Source organism: Phaenicophaeus curvirostris, chromosome Z (assembly GCF_032191515.1).
Source record: "Phaenicophaeus curvirostris isolate KB17595 chromosome Z, BPBGC_Pcur_1.0, whole genome shotgun sequence".
In the NCBI taxonomy this organism is placed as follows: Eukaryota; Metazoa; Chordata; class Aves; order Cuculiformes; family Cuculidae; genus Phaenicophaeus; species Phaenicophaeus curvirostris.
Window position 1 is genome coordinate 48,807,458 of NC_091431.1, and position 20,772 is coordinate 48,828,229.

The window sequence follows — 20,772 nt, forward strand, 5'->3', positions numbered from 1 at the left end:
TTTTACTTTGCAGATTTCTTTAGAACAATTGTCTGTATCCAGAACAACTGTCCAAGGTTGAGACAGCAATAATGGAAACTGATGGGCCACAGAAAGAGTACTGCTCCTGGATCTATAAGCCAGATTAGTTCCAAACTGAGGTATTTGATTTTTACCACAGCACAAATCAGACATGGTAAAATAAAATAAGCTTGTTACATAGCTGCGAGATGATTAAGTAAAATGTACTCATTATATAGCTTATACCCTATTGAACAAACTGTGTTTCACATTATTGTTATCAATGTGACAATCTAAAGGTAAAAAGGAGGTGATATAGCCTTAATTAATTCTCCAGAATGGAAGTATACGATGCAGCATTTCTACTTTTATCATAACATACACAAATGGACAATAAATTCAGGATGGTCTGAAGCACAGTACAATTTATTTTAATGAGCAAGAGCCCACACAAGGTCAGATAATGGATCTCTAATGACATACCACTTTCACAGGATCTAGATTTATCATTTTGATGTATGAGAAGTGAAGATAAAATCCCAGCAGACAGACAAAAGACAAGTGGCCTTGAGCATTTATGTCTTTTGTAAGCTGCTACTTCCTGTTTGAAGAAGTGAAAATGTAAGATGACATCAGTTTAAAATGCCAGGTGGGACTCCTGATGCACTGAAGAGACGTCAGTCTACCAGCCACAATAAGCGATCATATATATTTTCTAGTATATAATATAGAGATCTACTACAGCTCAGAAAATTAAATTAAAATTTCTTACCTTGAATTGGCTGTAGTACTCAGGTGCTTTAGACTGCTCTGTTTCTTCTGATTCTGCACACTGTGACTCCTGCTCTGATGCTTTCACTTCTTCGGCTGATTCTGGCGCAGATTTTGCATCAATGACAGACTGCAGAACGGCCTCCAGAACATCAATCTGAACAATCACATTTGCCATTGTTAGTAACCAGTTTGGAAATACAATCCAAGTAATGCTACTATCACGTTTACAAACAACTTCATGAGTTACTGTGTATTTTGAGATGACTCTCTATTATAAAAAACCCAAACAAATTCTAAAAGGAAATGCAATTTATTCTTGGAAGAATTTTCTACTGTACTTGGGACCTTTGAGGCTGGACAACTCCTTCACCTCCTGTCAGCAGTAAGACTCCTCGTGACTCAGGCACTGACCGGTATTTGCAGATCTGTCAGGCATTAGACTAATGTCTTCTCTGTTATCTGGCCATAAATACTAACCCTGCATGATAATTACAGTGATAACAGCACTAGCATGATACACAATCACATATGTATCTAAGTAAGATATTAATATAGAACGTTTGAACAATATAATCTCTAATGGATCACCTCAATGCTTCCTTGATGAAAATAAGCAGGGAAATTAAACTGTTCAGCAACAACATTCATTCCTATTGTTAGCTTAATAATTTAACAGGAAAAGTGGAAATGGAGGCATAGAATACATTGGTATAGGTATATTGACAATGTCGTTTCTCTTCATCCTTTTTGTCTTTCAAGGTTGTAAGAGAACCACTCTCCCTTAATCTAACTGCAGTTGTATCAAAAGAAAGCACTAGCTCCACTAAGGGATATGGTAAATAATTTCTCTGTGTATTATTGATATAAAAGATGGTATTTTTATATGGATGCTGCTAACATTTTGAGAATAACTTGATCTCCATAACTGTATTATTGGGTGAAGGTTCCCTGCATTTTAAAGTTCAGCTTTTACAAATGCAAAGAGCTGTTATCCTTCTGTGAATCCTAGCTGCAAACGTTTTATCAGTAGGACCAAATAACTCTGCATAATCTTTCTAATCTGCAACACTTCCTTGAAGGAAAAAGGATCTTGGCTTTTTTCGGCAACATCCAGCAGCAGGACAGTGAGTCCTGTGGCGGGGTGGCAATTTGAGGCAGTGGGGTGCTTCCCAGAGCCAGGGAAAGCCCAGGAACACGCAGGCGGGAGGGGGCTGGGGGCTCTAGGCTCCTGACAATCAGAAGCGGCTGTTCCCGCAGGGTGCCTGACCAGCGGGGGTGCTCCTGGCAGATAACGCAAGAGATTTAAAAGCTCCCTAGGGAGCACTGCGACCTGGCACATGGTGAACAGGAGTGTGGCAAACAGGTGCGGGGTGTGTTAGTATAACGGGGCAGTTTGAGTGGCAGTTCAAATGGGCAGGGCAAGCAGGGAGAGGGGCTGGTGCCTGGCCTCCAGGGACCAAGGATCATGGTGGCCACCTGGCACAAAATTAAAGCTGCTTCAGGTGCTGCAGCAGCCAAGATGGATGTAGCCACCCAGATAGAGCCTGGGCACATGCAGCTAGCCGGACCTTCGGCTGCAGGCAGTGCCCTTCTCCCACACTGACTCACGCCACCTGTACTGACTTCACTCGTGGAAGCTGTGCTGCTCGCGTGGGGGAACTCCTCCGCTTGGTGGCAGAGCTGAGGGAGGAGGTAGCTAGACTAAGGACTATCAGGGAGTGTGAGAGGAAAACAGATCAGTGGAGCAGCGCCCTCTCACAAACTCAGCAAGCTGCCAGAGCCAGCACAGCCCTGTACCACCCATCTGCCAAGAGCAAGATTGAGGGAGAAAAAGACGGGGAATGGCAGCAAGTTCCTGCCTGGTGCAGGAAGCCTATTATCCCCATTCGGACAACAAACCCCCAGATTCCCTTGCAGAATAAACACGAAGTGTTGCAAGTGGAATCCATCCCCACAGTCAAAGAGGACCAGTCCCACAGCCTAGAAACATTCCCTAGGCTGCACCATCCGCAAACGACCATCAAAACATCCTCTGAGAAAAAGAAGAGGAGAGTGATTGTCTTGGGGGATTCCCTTCTAAAGGGAACAGAGGGACCTATCTGCAGACCGGAACCAGGGCGGTCTGCTGCCTACCTGGGGCACCAGTGAAGGATGTCACTAGAAAACTCCCTTCCTTCGTGAAAGCCACAGATTATTACCCTCTGCTAGTATTTCAAATTGGCAAAAATGACACACAGAACAGGAAGCTGAGAGCAATTAAGAGGGACTTCAGGGCTCTGAGGTGCAAGTAGTGTTTAGCTCCATTCCAATACTAAGGAATGAAGAGCAAGAGATCACAAAGAATCAGTTGATTAATACCTGGCTCTGAACCTGGTGTGAGGAGAAAAACTTTGGGTTCTTTGATCATGAAGTGGCCCATGCACCTCCAGGCTTCCTTACTAGGGATAGGGCACACATGTCTCCTAGGGGTACTAAAGTCCTCACTAAAAATCTAGCAGGGCTCATAAATACAGCTTTAAACTAGATGTGAAGGGGAAGGGGGATGAAGCCAGGCTAGTCAGAAGTGAGCCTGGAAGTGGAACTCCGGTGCCTGAGAGATGGCGTGCTGGCAAGGACCACCAGTATGTCACCACAGAGCAAGTGGGCGCGAGTACATCTGGTAACAGAAATGATGACACTGGAACTGATGGGTTAGATATTCCAAGGACCAGTCAATTGGGAATGAACACTATTCCCTTTATGAAAGCTGAGGGTTCACCAGCCCTGCTGAAGTGCATTTACACCAATGCACGCAGCATGGGCAATAAGGAGGAGCTGGAATTTATTGTAGGGCAAGGAGACTACAACGTAGTTGCCATCATGGAAACGTGGTGGGACGACTTGTATAACTGGAGTGCAGTTATGGTGGGGTATAAACTCTTTATGTGGGAGAGGAAGTGTAGGAGAGGTGGTGGGGTAGCCCTCTATGTTAGAGAGAGCTTTGATATCCTCGAGCTTGATTACGGTAATGATGGGACCGAGTGCCTGTGGGCTAAAATCAGAGGAGCCCACAAGAAGGTAGATATTGTGATGGGAGTCTGTTATAGATCACCCAGCCAAGAAGAAGCAGCTGATGAGCTCTTCTATAAACAACTGGGAGTAGTCTCAAGATCGCTAGCTCTTGTCCTCGTGGGAGACTTCAGTCTTCCAGATGTCTGCTGGAAGTACAATACAGCAGAAAGGAAGCAGTCTAGGAGGTTCCTGGAGTGCGTGGAAGAACTTCTTACAAGGGAAGGCACCCTCCTGGACCTGCTGTTTGTGAACAGAGAAGGCCTTGTGGGGGATGTAATGGCTGGAGGATGTCTGGGACAAAGCAATCATGAGATGGTAGAATTTTCAGTTCTAGGTGAGGTAAGGAGGGGGGTTAGCAGAACAGTCACATCAGACTTCCAGAGAGCAGACTTTGGACTGTTCAGAGGGCTGTTGAGACAGTCCTTAAGGCCAAGGGAGCCCACAAGGGCTGGGTGCTCTTCAAAAAGGAAATCCTAGCAGCTCAGGAGCAAGCCGTCAACATGTTCTGGAAAAGGAGCCTATGAGGAAAAGCAACAGCTTGGTTGAGCAGGGAGACCTTGAGGGACATCAAAAAGAAGAGGAATGTCTATGAACTTTGGAAGAAGACACAGGCATCTTGGGTGGACTACAGGGAGGAAGTGAGACTGTGCAGATTAAAAATTAGGAGGGCTAAAGCCCACCTAGAGTTCAGATTGGCCGAGTCAGTGAAAGATAAAAAAATCATTCTATAAATACATTAACAATAAAAGGAGGACCAGGGAGAATATTCAGTCCCTATTGGAAGCAAAAGGAACAACCGTGACAAAGGATGAGGACAAGGCTGAGGTACTTAATGCCTTCTTTGCCTCTGTCTTTAATAGTAAGGAAAGTTGTTCCCGCTGTGTGCACATCCAGGAGTTAAGAGGAGCAGAACAAAGCTCCCATGATTCAAGAGGAGGTGGTTAGAGATTTGCTTTCCCAGCTAGACACCCACAAGTCTATGGGGCCAGATGGGATCCACCCAAGAGTATTGAGGGACTTGGCGGATGTGCTTGACAAACCCCTTTCCATCATCTGCCAGTGATCCTGGCTGACTGGGGAAGTTACATTGGACTGGAGGTTGGCTGATATTGTGCCCATCTACATGAAGGGTTGCAGGGATTCTGTGAGAATCTGTGTGATACTTATGGCTTCATTTTCCTAGCAAAAGTATATAATGCTAAAGGAGTAAAAGTTTAGCTCATTTGAAGTAACCTTCATACTTACAGCTTCTTTGCAGATTTTGCTGTCCCCCGACAACAATGCTACATTCTCCATCACTTGCAAGGCTCTATTTAAGTATCCAGGTGTCCACATCAGTGGCATTAGATTGTACACAGCTCTCAATCCTTTATTCATCTCCACCTTCCCTATGACAAAAAATAAGTTAGGGTTAGTACTTCATCATTTGAGTCTTAACAGAATCCATATGGGTTGACTCTGTTTTTCAAAAGTGACAGCAAGCATCTTGGCTTCTGTGGTAAGAACAACACACTGTTCTACAAAGGTGCTCTCATAGAACTGCTATTACCTTGTTTTGTTAAGATTCTTTCTTTCTATTCAACATCACAGCTATAATGTGTTTGGGTTTGGCTCCCCCCCCACCCCTAGAAATTTTAACCAGATGGAGAAGAGTGGTCAGGTTTTCTGATTGTCTGGCAGTTTTAACAGCAGCTCTGAGCAGAATGTCAGAAGATCTTAAGACAAATGGCTCCTTAGCCTTGACGGATTGTATATGCAACATGTGCGTGCCAAATCTCAGGCTCTGGACTCACATCTCCGGCCTTCAGGGTTTACTCACATGAGTCATGGCCAGACTGTATCATACTTATAGTATGTGCTCTGGCCATCTATACAGTTTAGTACCCCTGTTTCTGCTTGAGGTTCCTGAGAGGAAATATGGGAGAAATGCCAAAATGAAATTTTGGTTCTCAATTCAGGACATTCTGTGCAAGAAGGTCCTCACTGAGCTTAGCAGAACCTGTGATGTGAAGCACCATTGACAACGTGGCTTTTCTTCTGACAGTAATTACTAGAGAAAACAAAACTCCTCCATTACATCACAATTGGTGAGTACTAATTTACAGCGACGGTGGCTTTAAGGTCTTGATTTTGTCATTGTCAATGTAACAAATAATACCGCTTTAGTCTAGTTTGTATCAAAGTTGTACCCAAATTGTCAATCTAATTTGCACTCTGGCTATAAAGACACAAAACTATGAAACACACCTTACTCTTCATCACATGGAAGAAAACAGTTTAGGAAAAGCAAGGTATTAAATGCCCAGAACAAGCTTATGAACTGTAGCTGAATTAAAATAACTGAGGTGCTTGAGGCCACTCTGTGCCCACAGACATCTTTCACTCTTTCAGAGGTCAGTTCCATTAGTGTTGGCAAGACTGTGGAATACGTGACATAAGAGTAAATAGCTTTTGATCTACTGAGTGTCAATGTTGTGGGACAAGTACTACTGCTCACAGACAACAGTGAAGTGCATTTCTGAAATACAGACACTACTCATCCAATCTATTTGACGTAAAAACCACCCTAGACTGAATGCCACCTGCACAGCAAATTCCCCATCTGTATCACTACCTCCACTGGAAAACAAACTACAACTGTATGGAAAACTCTGCTTTCAAATTAATCTTCGCATTTATTCCCCTTTTTGACTAAAAATTAGCTTTCTTGTCTTACAGTCATAATAAATCAGCATCCTGACTCTGCCATGGCACATCATATTTTGAGGCCATATTTTAGAAACAAGTCCACTTTTTATTACCCTCAATAAATTCTGGAACAGAATTTAATGCACCAATGGAACAACTACACAATCATAAATTAAAATTAACTAATTACTTTCAAGTAAGTAATAATTCTGGAGAGAAGGACTCTCTGTACTATATTCCTTTAAAGGTTAAAGGAAATTCAAGAATTACTTATCCTTCTTCCCCATTCTCCCCCCTTCCCTCTAACTCTGGACATACTCTAACCTAACTGTCATTTAGTAATACAGCAGAAGAATCCTTAACAGATGTAGGATCAAGTCACAGCTATCTGTTGCTCACAATAGAAACACTAACTTTAGAGTGAGCAGAATTTTCTAAACATATGTTTTTTTCAGGCTGTCATCTCTGAACTCTTTGGAGTTTAAAGACTATTTTAAGAAGCTCACAAATTCAGACTCTATTACCCATAACCTTGAATTTGTTTTATGGAACTCTGTACTTCCGGTATTCGGAAAATCTATTGGTCCACAGTCCAACCTGACTGTTCTGCAAGAACATTGTCTCTCTTTTAGCTGCCAATCTAAACCTGCAGGGAACCCTAAAGAAGGTTCTGATGCTATCTGATGAGGGCATACCATTCACGTCAGTACTATCCTCTGGCCTTACAAAACCCATTTAGTCTTAATTCTGAAACTGTTTCTCCCACTATTTCTGCCTCTTTTTACCTGCAGCCTTCTTCTCGATTACATTTTTAGAAAGCAAAGATGCCAATTTAATCCAGCTGCTGAAGACAAAAGAAAACTTACCAAGGAACGCATAGCCATACAGCTGGGAGCTAAAACCCACAGTGCCTGTTTGCTTTAGACCCGCAAGCACTAGTGATGCTCCAAGATTTCTCTCCTCTTCCCACTGCAAATAATGTAAACTAAGTAAGTGTTCCTTGACAAATACAAACATAAAATGGCAGCACAAACAGAGTACATGAGGTTTTCATCAGATATCCAGTGCTCAGTTGCATTACCTATGTCCTAAAGAACAGTATACTTATTTTACCGAGGAACACCTCTCTTTCTGGAAGACAGTTAACATGTGAGCAGTTGAGATTTTGCATGGAAGTCAATCAGTGCATTTTCTTCCAATAGAAATTTACACTGATTTACCATGGCCCAACTCGACCTCTCTCCTGTGCGTCCTAACACTTGCTTCAGGCTAACACTGCTGAAGAAAAAAATTAGATGTGTTTGGAACAGAGCAGTTGTTTCTTTTAAGTATGTGGTAAGTTCCATGCTCCATTATCTGTCACTAAAATATGAAAATGTTGAGAGATGAAAATGCTGCTTGTGGCTGCATAGTTCAAAACCTGCACCGTGCAAAGAATGTATGCAAATGACCAAGACCACTGTATGCATCAGGATTAAATGTACAGCTATCTTTCCAGATAGAGAGAAGTACCGGTTGTCTGAGCCAGACCACTAGTGAATGGCTAGGGCACTCCATTAGTAAGTACATTAAAACCATTCAAGCAATGTGAATTTTGTTTTGCTATGGAACAGTAAAGTACATTTTTCAAGACCAGAGCACAGTCATTAAGGATAAACGTCTCTTCACTGCAACTGAAAAGAGCTGAATGACTCCTATTGCTATGAAAATGAGGAAAGGAAGATATAAAAGGCAATACACTGGAGTAAGTCTGACTCTCTAAAACATAGGTTTTGTTGCAGGGTACTTCAGTGTCTTGTTTATTACCTTATGATCTGAAACAACATCACTGGTGAAAGGAAGGAGCCCTATGAAAAATTCCCTGAGGTATACTGAGTCTTACAAAGACACCTTTTTGTGTCTCCATCCAGGTGTTATGTGAATTTGCATGCTATCATCTGACACAAAACATCACCACCTGACAGTGAGGCATGGTATTTGCCTGATCCAGAAAAGGGACACAGGGTGAATATTATAGTGAAATTGATGCAACTGGAAAAACGGTGCTTTTAATGCTTCTTTCCGGAAAGAAGCATTTGGCTTCGAGAGCTGGAGGAACTGCAAGGACTTAATGTTAACACCTTTGCAGTGGAAGGTAGCAATCAGTAATACTGATTGTTTGCAGCAGTCAAGCAGGAAACTTTCCAGGGAGAGCCAAGACTGATCAACTTTCAGTGCTGTTTTTAACAGCAGGAAAAGGGAAGCTCTATATCACTACTCCTAAGCACAATAAGGACTGACATAATGATATTAGCCAAGATGCAGCTCTCAAAGCCAAAAACATTTCACCGGACTGCTGGACCCAAAGCTACAGCCAAGGGCCTGTCTGCATCAGGACACCAGCTGACCTGTGTTAAATCTTGGGAAAACAGAATGGGGATTTTCAGAAGTACCTAAGCAGGTACTTTTAACTCTCATAACTCTGCCTGCCTGCACTTCACAAACACAGAACGGGTACTAGGCATTATGAGGTGTTGAATGGTAGTCTGTACAGTGTATACATATAAATGTATGACTTATTATTGGCTTTGGATGGGGTTACTTCAAAACGTGCATTATATATATCGCAGCTACAAAACTTACTTGTCTTATATGTGTTTTATGTCCACACGACCCTTGCTTACATATTTGGCTTTCATGAAGCACTACATATATTAACAAGTGCTTGTCTTTGCAGTGAGGATACACAAACAAGGACAAACGCAATGAGAAGATAAGATTTTGGTACCTCTGCTTTTCATATACAATGAAAGGAGAAGGAAAGGGGAATGAAGGAGAATACAGAGCAAGGCAAATACGCATCTGTTTTCTATAGTGAAACTGAAATTACAATCTAATTCATTAAAACCTTTACACATCTGTAATACGCACTTTGGAAGATGCCTCATGTAAGACAAATAGAGGTTCCAAAGGTTTTCCTTATAGATTATAACATGCTATTGAAGGCTTGTGCCAAACTACATGAGAAGGAGCTGCCTAACGTAGATTCCTTTTCTGATACCTGAGCCCCTCCTGTAGAGGTAGAATAACGCCACTTCCAAAAGTCTGACCTGTCACGTTGGCCTTAAGCAAGAGAGATAGGAATAAGAAATCTCTAAACTCTAGAGACAGGAAAGATGTAACAAATTTAGTTTTAAAACTAATACATACTAGAAACAATACACCCAAAGCCAAATGCAGTAGTAAAAATCCTAGTGAAATTCCTCTCTACTTCTGCAACGTCACCTCCACTAAGCTATAATGGTCAGCAATGCTCACCTTAACACTGTCCTGTATAATTGGTGAGATAGTTTTTTGTGTTAACTGGTAGAACTGTCATTTCTTAAGTTTCCAATAGATAAACATTACATCTGAAAATTCCACACACCTTCCATTTCAGAGAAAGGAGCAAACGTGGTGATAAGTTATATGCTGAACTTAACATTTTGTTTCTTGTCCTTTGTTTTCTTGTAAAAATAATGAAAAAAAATGAGTACTTATTTTTTTCCACGTAAACTCAGGAGAAATAAAATATTCCAGACTAAATACCCAACAAACTACATCACAACATTTAGAAATAGAGGCTCTGTGTATAGTGTATCATTCTGCCTGTGATCAGCTTACCGTATATTCAGACTTATTTGCCAGGTACTGGTATAAGACATAGAGAGAAAGAAGCTGTGTTGAGAATTCATCAAAACTTTCTTGCAGCATGATCTCTGTTACTATTGACATAGCATCTACAGAATAAAAAAATACATAATCAGCTAGTGCAAATTTACACAGTTCCTTCCTTTTGCATTCCCTGATGTTCACTGTCACTTCACTGCAGGTAGTATGTTTTTAAGCAGTTAGAGAGAAATGTAAAGATTTCTTATAACCAGTTATGTAGCATTAGTCTTATCTGCGGGTTATTCAAAGAGATTTTGAGAAGGAAGGCCGTGTTAAACAGCATGAGACCACAGCAAACGAGCTTTCCAAATTTATCTTAGCTCTAAAGCCTTCAACTGGCTCTTTGCTCAGCCCTTCAATCATGAATATTTTTTTAAAATCTCTAAAAATTACTTCTTTGTCCTTATGTTTAGATTACAAACAAGAGAAGATTAGCTTAAATTCACTGCCTTAAGGTGACAGGAGAGTACAGTGGAGCAGAAATGTTGTCACAGATCACCCACAGCACTCACTGTATTCGGTCAGCAGTGCTCTGGAGGAGCTCCACAGGGAGTTCCAGTGACAATCCCTGTCAGGCAGGACAGCTTGTTAAACAAAAGGCCTTGAGCCTGTCAGGGAAAATAAATATGGACGGAATAAGGGGGAATTTGCAGGTAGAGCGTCTCTCAGAATAAAATAGGTATAAATATCCATTTACAATTTAACAAAGCCTTCATGGTAAAAGGCACAGACAAGTCCTTCTGCAATTCCATTGCTCCCTTCAGCCGTTTGTTTTACAAGACACTTAAGCAAAGAGAAGCTTACTGCAAGTCTATAGAAACAGAAAAGCTGCAGTGAGATTAAAATCTTAAATATTTGTCATCAAGATGAGAGGATTATTCATCTTAACATTTAAACAGTCAATAGTGAAACACAGGCACCTCAACATGGGAATTCAGCATAGCTGCCTTCCTCCAGTGACAGAAGCCTAGACAGTTCAGTTTAGACATGTAGCTTTTTGAACAGCTAAATGTAAGTAAGATGAACCCTACCAACATGCATTTTAGTTCTCAGAATACACTCTAATTGTCACTCCTATGATATTGTTAGCATGTAAGGTGGACTTGTAAAAATTGGAGCAGTTGGCTTACATTTGGCATGGGATTAATCACAGTAGAAACTCTGAAATGCACATTTCAAAATTACATTATAAATAAGAATCCACCAGAAATTATATATATACATGCAGAAAAGTAGGTTAAAGAAAGAAAGAGGTTCGTTCAGAAAAAAAAATTCCACAAATTCTACAAATTTAAGAGCACACAACTGAGGATGTAGAAATGGTACATATTTTCTTACCTTCATATTTCTTCTGCTTTATAAAATAATCCATTAAAATATTAAATGTAAAATTATCTGGAAAAATTCCATACTGAACCTGAAAAGAAGAGGGAAAAATATCACAGTGAAAATCTGCCGCTTACATCTTCTCGAGCACAGCATTACATGTATCAGAAAGATCAGAGCCATGGCACTTCATACTGTTGCAATGTGACAGCCAAACAAGACAAGGAGATGAGCACATGTACTGTAATGTAGGTGTTCTAACTTCCGATGTACTCCATTTGTTTAGGCATTCTACCTGAGGCTTTGGGACCAGGAGGGGCATTGCCTATCAGTTTTTTAAGTCTCTCCTGCATCTAGCATGTTTTGGACACCAGCACTGTTTAAAAACAAAAGAAACTTCCTGAGAAAGAAAAGCAAAGACCTTTAACTGAAATTAAAGTCCACCACTAATTTTTGTTTTGACAAAGAAATATCTGAACTTAAACCACAGTCTAAAGACCTGTCTGCAGTAGGAATTCCAGGTAAGCCATACGTCTCTCAAAAAGCTAATCAAATACAGTCATGTTTTTTTCTTGTAAAAACTTACCTTGTTTTTTAATGTGTATAAGGCTTTGTCTTGTGCACCATATTTTAAGCACTGTCTGATCCAGCTGTGGATGGTCCAGTCTCTCAAGTACCAGCAGTTTGGACTATGTCGAAACCTTAAGGATGATAAATGGTCCAGGTGACAATACAAATTTCTTACCATAGAAACAAATTCTGTAATCAACAAACTATGAGTATCAGAACCCCTGACTTTCATGAACCCACGTAGAACCCTGTCTGGATGTGACTCTGCAGTCAATCCTTGCGCTCCAAAGGGCTCTGGCTAGCCCTTTCAAGTCAGGGAAGCAAAACTCAGATACAATTTAATAGTGTGTATGAAGGGGGAATTTGACCTTTTCACAAATGCATAATATTTTAATCTCCCTTCTTTCCAGAAAGCTTACTGCTTTTCCCCTGAGAAGATAAATACCATGACATAACAGCTTTGTATACTTATAAAGGCCAGCTGAGATTGCTATAGACAGGGTAGTACCTTTTAACTATGTGTTTCTGACTGGATTACACAGTATTGTTACTGGTCTCCTCAAAGACCAACATTGTTCCATGACCGAGGACATCAGCAAGTATCAGAAATACATTGAAGCCCCCATCTGGTGTGTCCCACCCTCTCTAACTCATGCGTCACTTCAACCACTTAAGAATTCACTGTACCTCAGCACAAGCCATCCCTGGGCTGCTGCATGCTCCAGTTGCCTTTAGCAATGTCTCACCAGTGAGGCATGCCTCATGCAAGGGGCACCTCCACTGGAGAGCCTTGCCCTGCCTCCCTGCACCAGCTGTTTAATTCCCAATGGATGTTTCATTCACCTGTTCTAATGCGCTTCATGCCATTGCTTCATCAGTCTTCCCAGACAACCAACCCCACTGCACAACTGATTTGTAAAATTCAACATTTTTAAGCTCAGCCTCTTTCGTTTCATCCTTATTCAGACACTTTGCTCTGTATTTGAAAAGAAAAATGACAAAAAGCATATGGAGCTTTATCTTTGGCAAAAACTCAAAACCCAATTAAGAGTGCAGTAGTAGGAGCTGCTGCCTCAGTCCTGGGCTGAATTTCACACCTCAGTGTGGAAAGATGCATGCAACCTTTCTCAATTCAAATTGTCTGCATGAAAAATGGGCTCAGTCCCAAGCACAGAAGTGACTGCCACTTCATGTAGAAAACACTGATGACTGAGCTGGGCTCATGTGCAGATGCTTGCAGCCTCAAGCCAAGCTGCAGCACCATTCAGAGGCAGGGTTGGCTCTTCCATCTGAGTGAGCATGCTTTCCAGAACATTTATCAGATTAACGTGGCCACCAAGTCTCTTTCCCCCTCAGTGAACCTCTGTGTATTGCATCCCATGGCTGAAGGCTATACAGATGACCAAGCCTGGAAAAGTACTGCAGCCTGAAGAGCCTTCAGAATGCAGAAGACATCCACGCCAAAAGCAGATCTAAAGAACTACACGAAGTCTAAATAGGCTAGTTTTGCAAGTGGCACATTAAATATCCCCATCAAATTATAATTAACAGAAAAAGAAAAGCATGCTATGAATATTAAATTACAAACATCCATTTTGTTGCTCTAATTGCTTTCCATTTCTTCCCTCTGGAGTTCAAATATTGGGAACAGCAAGAACATATATTTGCTTTCATTAAAGTCCTGTTCCATTAATGCTTACAGGAAGCATCAATTGCAGGCATTTGGATCTAATCATATTTTGATGAAACAATTACCTAAGTACTACAGACTGTTTCACCAGTCATTTAAGATGGGACAGAGCGCAACTCCAGCACCCAACAATAAAGCTGCCAGCATCTTTTAAAGTTGCTCCATTAAATGGTTAATATTCTTTTCACAAGTGGAAAACTATAGACTTGTCCTATAAAAACACAACACTGTCAAAGACTTAGGCCTTTTTTTACATAATCTTTGGAATACTTTCTACAGATTACTTACACAGAAGGAAGCAAACATTTAAAAAAAACGAAACAAAACCAAAAAAACTATCAAACCCAAATCTTTCTTCACAGCCATATTTATTCTATTGTGTACATCACACTGATAGCAAGCACTACAATATCTCCTGCATCTTTGGAATGCTACAGCCTACTGTAATGGTAAAATGCTGCTAGGTTTCAAAGTAAAATTGCACTCAGACGGTAAAGGGCATAACAGGGATGTGATGCAGTCTAGAAACAGGATGAAACAGATCCACTGTTTCTGCAATCAATCTGCACAAAATTCAGAGGCACATTACAAAAACTCTTTAAAAAAAATGTCTTTGCATGAGCTTTGCAGGACTGGGATTGATTTGACTGTACATGTGTGTGTATGGACAACCATGGCACATACCAGATAATACAGTAACATGGGTTAATTGTTAAGATACTTGCAGTCTTAGGATGTCTCCACTGCAGTAGTTACTATGTAAACAAAAAGCAAACAGCTTCTCAGCCCAAGAATTTTCCAGTTAATTCTAATACTTAATTACAGGACAGTTGCCTGAGAATTACGAGAGGGGGCTGATGCCAAAATTGCTCTGCCATCAAGTCAACAAGGATGCCATACATATTCACGTACATGATCCCTCAACACTACACACTTCCATTAAACCATGATGTGATAGGAGAAGAATTGGATGTGAAAGGGGAACAGGCAGGTTGCAATTATTGTTTCTGATCTATATAATGCTGGCTTGAGGTCTGTCTCTATTTTACTAGCTGAGAAAAGAAGCCAACAAAGGTTTTACAGCTAACCTAGACGCATTAACCAAATGTTGTGGCAGATATTTTTCCTTGAAAGGGATTCGGAAAGGAGGAGATTGCTGGTCATTTTGACAAGCGCTAACATCGTCCTCCTGCTCTTTCTCCATGAAACATAAACCAGGATATAACTAAGCTAAGCAAAGCAATATGTTCAGGGATAGATGAAAAGACAGAAGGAAGGTAAAACTATAGAAAGCAGAGGATTCAGACTGAATTAAATAAAGGAAGCCTCCAGCTTCCTGTGTGTTTAGTGGGAAGACTAGGAGGTTATCTTACAGATGTCTGCTGCTGGAACTCATTTATCTGAGAACTAATAAAACCCTGAGAAGCACAAGATTTTTATAATGCACTCAGAAAAGCCAAGGAGAAGCATCTGTATACTACTGCAGGGGCTGCCAGTTGGTACACTTTAATGTTAATAGCTAAAAATCAACGTTCATACTTCTAGTCAGTGGACTGTGAACATCCATCACCACAAAGAACAATAAGAGGAACATCTGTAATACAAGGAATTCAGGAAACGTCAATGTCATTGTGACTCTAACAGCACACTCTGCAATGGTAGAATTCTCCTTATTTTGGGAATTTGTTCAACTGATCAAGTCCAGAGAGTTGATTTTCATTGAATCATTGCTTTGTGCTTGCAAAATGATGATTATTATAACTTGGAAGAGATTCAGTGGTGTATTCGCAGTACAAGACAACCTGAACATTTTTAGCCAAGCAAGTACACACTCTATCATGCTCAGAAGCTGGTCAGCCTCACACTGGGCTATGAATACATTTGTAGTTTACTAACTTCCTGTACGAGGCCCTGTTGCTCATTATTTATAGCTGTGCTGAAGTATTCACACTGTGTTAAAGAAATCATACAATGGAAAAGTTTATCAGATGCTGAGGGTGCTTTACAGAGTGCTCCATTAATACAGCAAGCATCACCTACCTCTCCCGGGGCCCTCCCACACTGCAGAAAAGCTGACTTGCTTCCTTTCTTTTTACATTCAAAACCGCCTCTCAAATTTGTTTGGTGCCATCAAGTGGTGATATGCTCTAGTTCTGCTTTCACACACCTAGTACTCTGAAGGGAAGTGATGCACCAACCCTGACAGCAAACAGAAGCACCAAGATGCAGGACTGTACTCTTTTCCTTACGTTTGGCCCAGGAGCATTCACTGCTTTGGGGACAGTCACAAATGACGAAGATGTTGAAGGAAAATTTGTTGGATTACAGAAAAGCAAGTGCTATAAACACAATACACTAACATGAACAGCTCTGCTGTTCAGAGGGAAAGCCAGACTGGCAGTTTTGTTCTTATTCTTTGCTAAGCTTATCAGAAGCTCCCATTTTGCACTCTGTGGCTTTCTGAAGGGTGGAACCAACGCCTGGAACTGCCAGAGGCTATCCTGTAGTAGTAGGCAACACTGTTTTTTAATTTTTTCCCCCAATCTGTGAAACAGGAAGAGTAACCCTCTTACTTTGTCTGACCTAATAAGAAAATATTTCGTAATGACCAATGCACAGAACTTTATAATCTCTTAGGCCCCAGATTTCTTCAAGACTTTCTAAATTTCACTTTCATTTTTCTTTCCTAATTTTGCATTACCATACATAAAAACATCTACTTAAATAAAACCACTTGTACTGTATTCTTCTCAGTTCTTAAGTTTTAAAGATTTGTATACCATCTTTTGGCAAACTGCAAGGAAGTGGAAAACTTAACAACATAAAGACACTAAGCAATCCCCATTCTTCATTATTTCTAACATAGATTATTTAGATGTGTTATTCTGCTTTCCTCAGGTTTCATATGTTGTTAGCCTATTTGCAGGATGTAGTCCAGGAAAGTAAGGAACTCACCTAGTGTTACCTACTGTAACAAATTTCTTACACATACTTCATCTCTCTTACTTCTTTTAGGAATTACAGAAAAACATGGGTTTGCATGTTCATTTGCTGCAGTCAGGAGGGGAGAGGGTCAGATTTCTTCTTACCCACTTAAAATTCTAAAAAGTCCTGAAGCAAAATGCAAGGAGACATAAAACTAATAAATAACGTAAGAAATGTCTCTGTAAGCCAGGAAAGTGCCTCAATGGAATGAATCCAAAGCTACTCCACATTTTACACAAGCCATACAGGGCTGGGAAGCTCCTTGACAATGCCATGATATTTTCTTCCCAGGCACATTTTTTAAGCTACAGTGCATAATGATCAAATAGATTCCAGGCAGGCTTAGCTTAGAAACTGGAAGGCTAAGGAAACATCACCCAAAAGTCTCCCTTTGTGTGTCATTTCAAGCCACAGGCCTTGGGAAAAATCCTCTGCATTTTAAATGGACCCAGAGGCATTGCTCATGTGTCAGCGTCAAAGGCAACAGCCCTGAAAAAAAATCTCTGTTGATTGAAATTTCTTTTTAAACATGAATCAAACTTTAACGTTGCATCTTTTCTTTGCTGCACCTTAGTCCACACCCTTCTTTGTATGTATTCTTTTAAAAATTTCACATATAAACATATTAGACATACAAGAACCACCTCATGCATCAACTGCCTACATTCAAGCAAAAACAGAAAGAACATTTCCCTTTTATGCTGAAGTAACAAGCTTAACTAGCATATGTAGAATAAGAATCAATTACTAATAGCAGTTACAGGACGGAGCCAAAAAACTAGAACAGTCAATTACAACAGAGTAACACTGAGGCAGAATTGTGCTCTTACACAAGAAGTGAGGCAGTCTGCAGACTCCCTGAAGAAAGCCCACATTCAGCCCTTCTTCAGTTACAATTTTTATTGAATTTCTCTGATCTTTGATTTTAAACTAATTCAGCTCTTGATCGCTTCAACTATAAAAGTGATTTTTCTAAATTACATTCGCTCCACCTCCACAGGAATGCTTATTTCTTGCACAGTCTTTTGTTCAGGAGTTGCACAGAGCTCTAATGCCACTGATGAATGTGGCCTGAAAACAGGCATGAACGATCAGGTTACACCAGGCAGCCTTGAACCCCTCTAGAATCATTTGCAAAGCACAGAGAGGAGGAGTCCTTCAAACAACTTGATCAGCTTAAGTATCCCACAGGCTTGCCTTGAATGCCTCGAACTTTTATGCTAATCAGTTCATAACCAGACTGAAAGAGCAAAGCCCAAGCTCAGACAACATACTACTTCTCAGGACATTCTTTGTCTCTGGGAAAAGTCTTCCAGCTATTAAACCTGTTTGCTGAGAAGCTCCTCTAGCCATATAGATTCAAAATACACCAGAATCGTGCACTCCACAGCAGGATACCAATAGAAGTTCACTTCTCAGAAGAATACCGTATTTTTTTCTGTATCAGCTTGGCTGAAGGTGTTCTGTATGCCTCAGCGTGACATAGCAGTACATGAGTCACAGGCCTTGTCTAGCCAGAAACTAAAGGTATTAACATTTAAAATCCCAGTATCAACATGATTCCCTGTTCCATGCACAATAAAACAAGCTAATTTAAAGGGAATGTTTCTATCTCGCTCACCAAAGCCAAAACTGGCCATTTGGGGATCCCCAGTGTGACTTGTAGAGAAAAGGACACTCTGGTGGTATAAATACTGCTGTTGAGAAAATGTGGTGGTGCCTAGTTTAGTTCATTTGGAAAATAACATAAGGTCATTTTAACAGTATTCAGAAGTTTTATTTCAAATGTGAACTATGAAACAAGCAACCTCCCTTTTTGGCTTTACTCCTTTGTGGTCAAGACAGAGCGACAAGGTGGACAGCATGGAAGATTTGCTTCGCTTCTTCTTTCTTAGAAATATATCCCCAATGAAAGAAACCAAATAAACAGACACTGCAATATGGTATTCCTATTTTTCTCCTGTCCTCAGGATAACAGTGTCTTGTTACTATCACCCTTCACCCCTCCTACTTCTTCTTGAAAAGACAGCCAAGAAAAATCAGATTTTCTTTTCACACACATGAAATGAAGCATCCGTACTACTTTCATCATAAAGACATAACTCACTCAAAGAGGAACAGTTAAAAACTTAAAGTCTTGTCATAACAATAACAACAACAATAATAAAAGCCCAACTTTTCCCTAAACTATTGACTGTAAAGGACCTAACTCCTAGAATTTCTCTTCTCTTAAAAATACTTCCAGGCTTTTACAGTTGGAATGACTTGTTTTGAATATAAATACCATTAATAATCTCGTGACTGAATAGAGAGTATCATAGGCTGAGGAAAACATGGAGAATGATGGGGTGAGCTGTTGCTATAGTGACTCTGATAAGATCTCTCTAGTGCCTTTCCTTATCCCCATGCAACCACAATGCAGTCTAATTTAAAATCAGCTCTTGCATTAATTCTACCGTTTCGTGGTATCCTGGCATATGAAACCATACTGACTACTAGCCTACCTATGCCTGTCATTACTTCAATTAATTCTCCTACCATCTGAAAGCTAATACACAAGTTATCAACTAGACTGATTTTTCAAAATAAAAAAAGAAATGTTCGTGAAAGCCTTTTTGTAATTGCTGAAATCACTTTTGCACCTGGCCCATTCTGTAGAGTGAGGAAGATCCCCTGATAAAGACTGCCACGAAGTCAATTTCTAGCAGAAATCTAGTCCCAATAGTTGCATATTGGTGGTACGTTTAAAAAAACCTCTGTCATGGACATTCTTCAACTAGGTTTATCTTTCAGATTAAGTGATTTTAATGCATAAATAGCTTTACAGCTAGTTAGATATTTCCTTTTTAAATATAAATAAGAATAAAACAAAAATAAATAAACTACTTCAGACTATTTAGAAACCTCCACCATTTAGCCATCAAAAATGCCAACGTAAAAATCTTCTGTCTTTCTGCACTTCTGTCTTTCACTTCAACTACTGCTTTCTTTTGCAGGGATGCCACAGTGAAGCTGGTGTTTCAGTAACCACTAACCAAGCTGGACAGAGCCAGACAGCACCAAAGGCTTTTCCAGCTGACCAGACAGCAACTGAAAGTTTTGTAACAGTTCATTCAGTGTCAGAGAGTATTGAATCAGAGCTAGGACCAGTTCAGGAGTTTCAGCCTTCTAGTGCTAAGCTTAAACTATGGCAGTAGACCCCTTTCATATTATATTAAAAGGTTACACTTTATGGGTACACATCAAAAACACTGTCAACAAAAGCCAATATGACTTCTTATTTTAAAACTAGGAGAAAAGGCCAGTCTGTAACTAGACACCACTGCTACAGTATTTGCAAACAGCAACTTATTAACAGTGCCTCATACACAGACTAAATTTAAGCTGAGACAAAATTAACATGATATTGTGTAAGAGACCTAATTCACTGAGACCTGGAGTCAACATTTTCCATTTATTCTACTCAAATATTTTATGCATCAGAAAATATCTCCCAGAAATACATCACACACTAGCACTGAACTACTGTAACGTTACACCCACGGACACAACCCCCTTGACACTTTTCAGTTTGATCACAACTGAACTTGTACAGATTACAAGTGATGTATTCCTCTGGCTTGAGTATCAAAGACTGCAATAGTGAAGAGCATGAGCCAAACTGCAACATTTTTCAGAATCACACCACATGCAACCAAAGCAAAAAGAAGGTGCTGGCAAGAGACTGCTGCAGGAATACAAATATTGTACGGATCTTAGTAGCCGACTTAAGCAAGGGAAAAGCCGAACCTCACATTTGCTGCCAAATGCTTCAACAACTGGATCTGCACAGTTCAGGTTTCACATCTTCAGATTTGCTGTCACAGCCCTGCAGCTCAAGTTAACCTAATTTTGACCTACTACCTGTGCCCTTTTCATTCTTCACTGCTGGAGTATGATTTCTTTGTGCACTGCTGCCATTCTGCACCCCAGGAGCAAAGAGGAGGCAAAGTCACCTG

The 20,772-nt window shown here is 40.5% G+C and overlaps 1 protein-coding gene and 1 long non-coding RNA gene across 2 annotated transcripts in view; both read right to left on the reverse strand.

The window, feature by feature from the left end:
• The window catches only part of MRPS27 (mitochondrial ribosomal protein S27), a 46,679-nt gene that overhangs the window by 3,637 nt on the left and 22,270 nt on the right, over positions 1 to 20,772 (reverse strand). The window contains exons 5-10 of the mRNA XM_069881235.1: positions 12,116 to 12,230; positions 11,542 to 11,620; positions 10,156 to 10,271; positions 7,380 to 7,482; positions 5,071 to 5,213; positions 773 to 928 (exon numbers count right to left, since the gene is read on the reverse strand). Of these exons, the coding sequence (XP_069737336.1) occupies positions 773 to 928; positions 5,071 to 5,213; positions 7,380 to 7,482; positions 10,156 to 10,271; positions 11,542 to 11,620; positions 12,116 to 12,230 (712 nt within the window). The remainder of the gene's footprint in view (positions 1 to 772; positions 929 to 5,070; positions 5,214 to 7,379; positions 7,483 to 10,155; positions 10,272 to 11,541; positions 11,621 to 12,115; positions 12,231 to 20,772) is intronic.
• LOC138733743 (uncharacterized) lies at positions 5,324 to 6,707 on the reverse strand. The gene is made up of 2 exons (XR_011339449.1): positions 6,357 to 6,707; positions 5,324 to 6,317 (listed from the first exon to the last, which is right to left on the reverse strand). It is a non-coding gene; the product is annotated as an uncharacterized lncRNA (long non-coding RNA).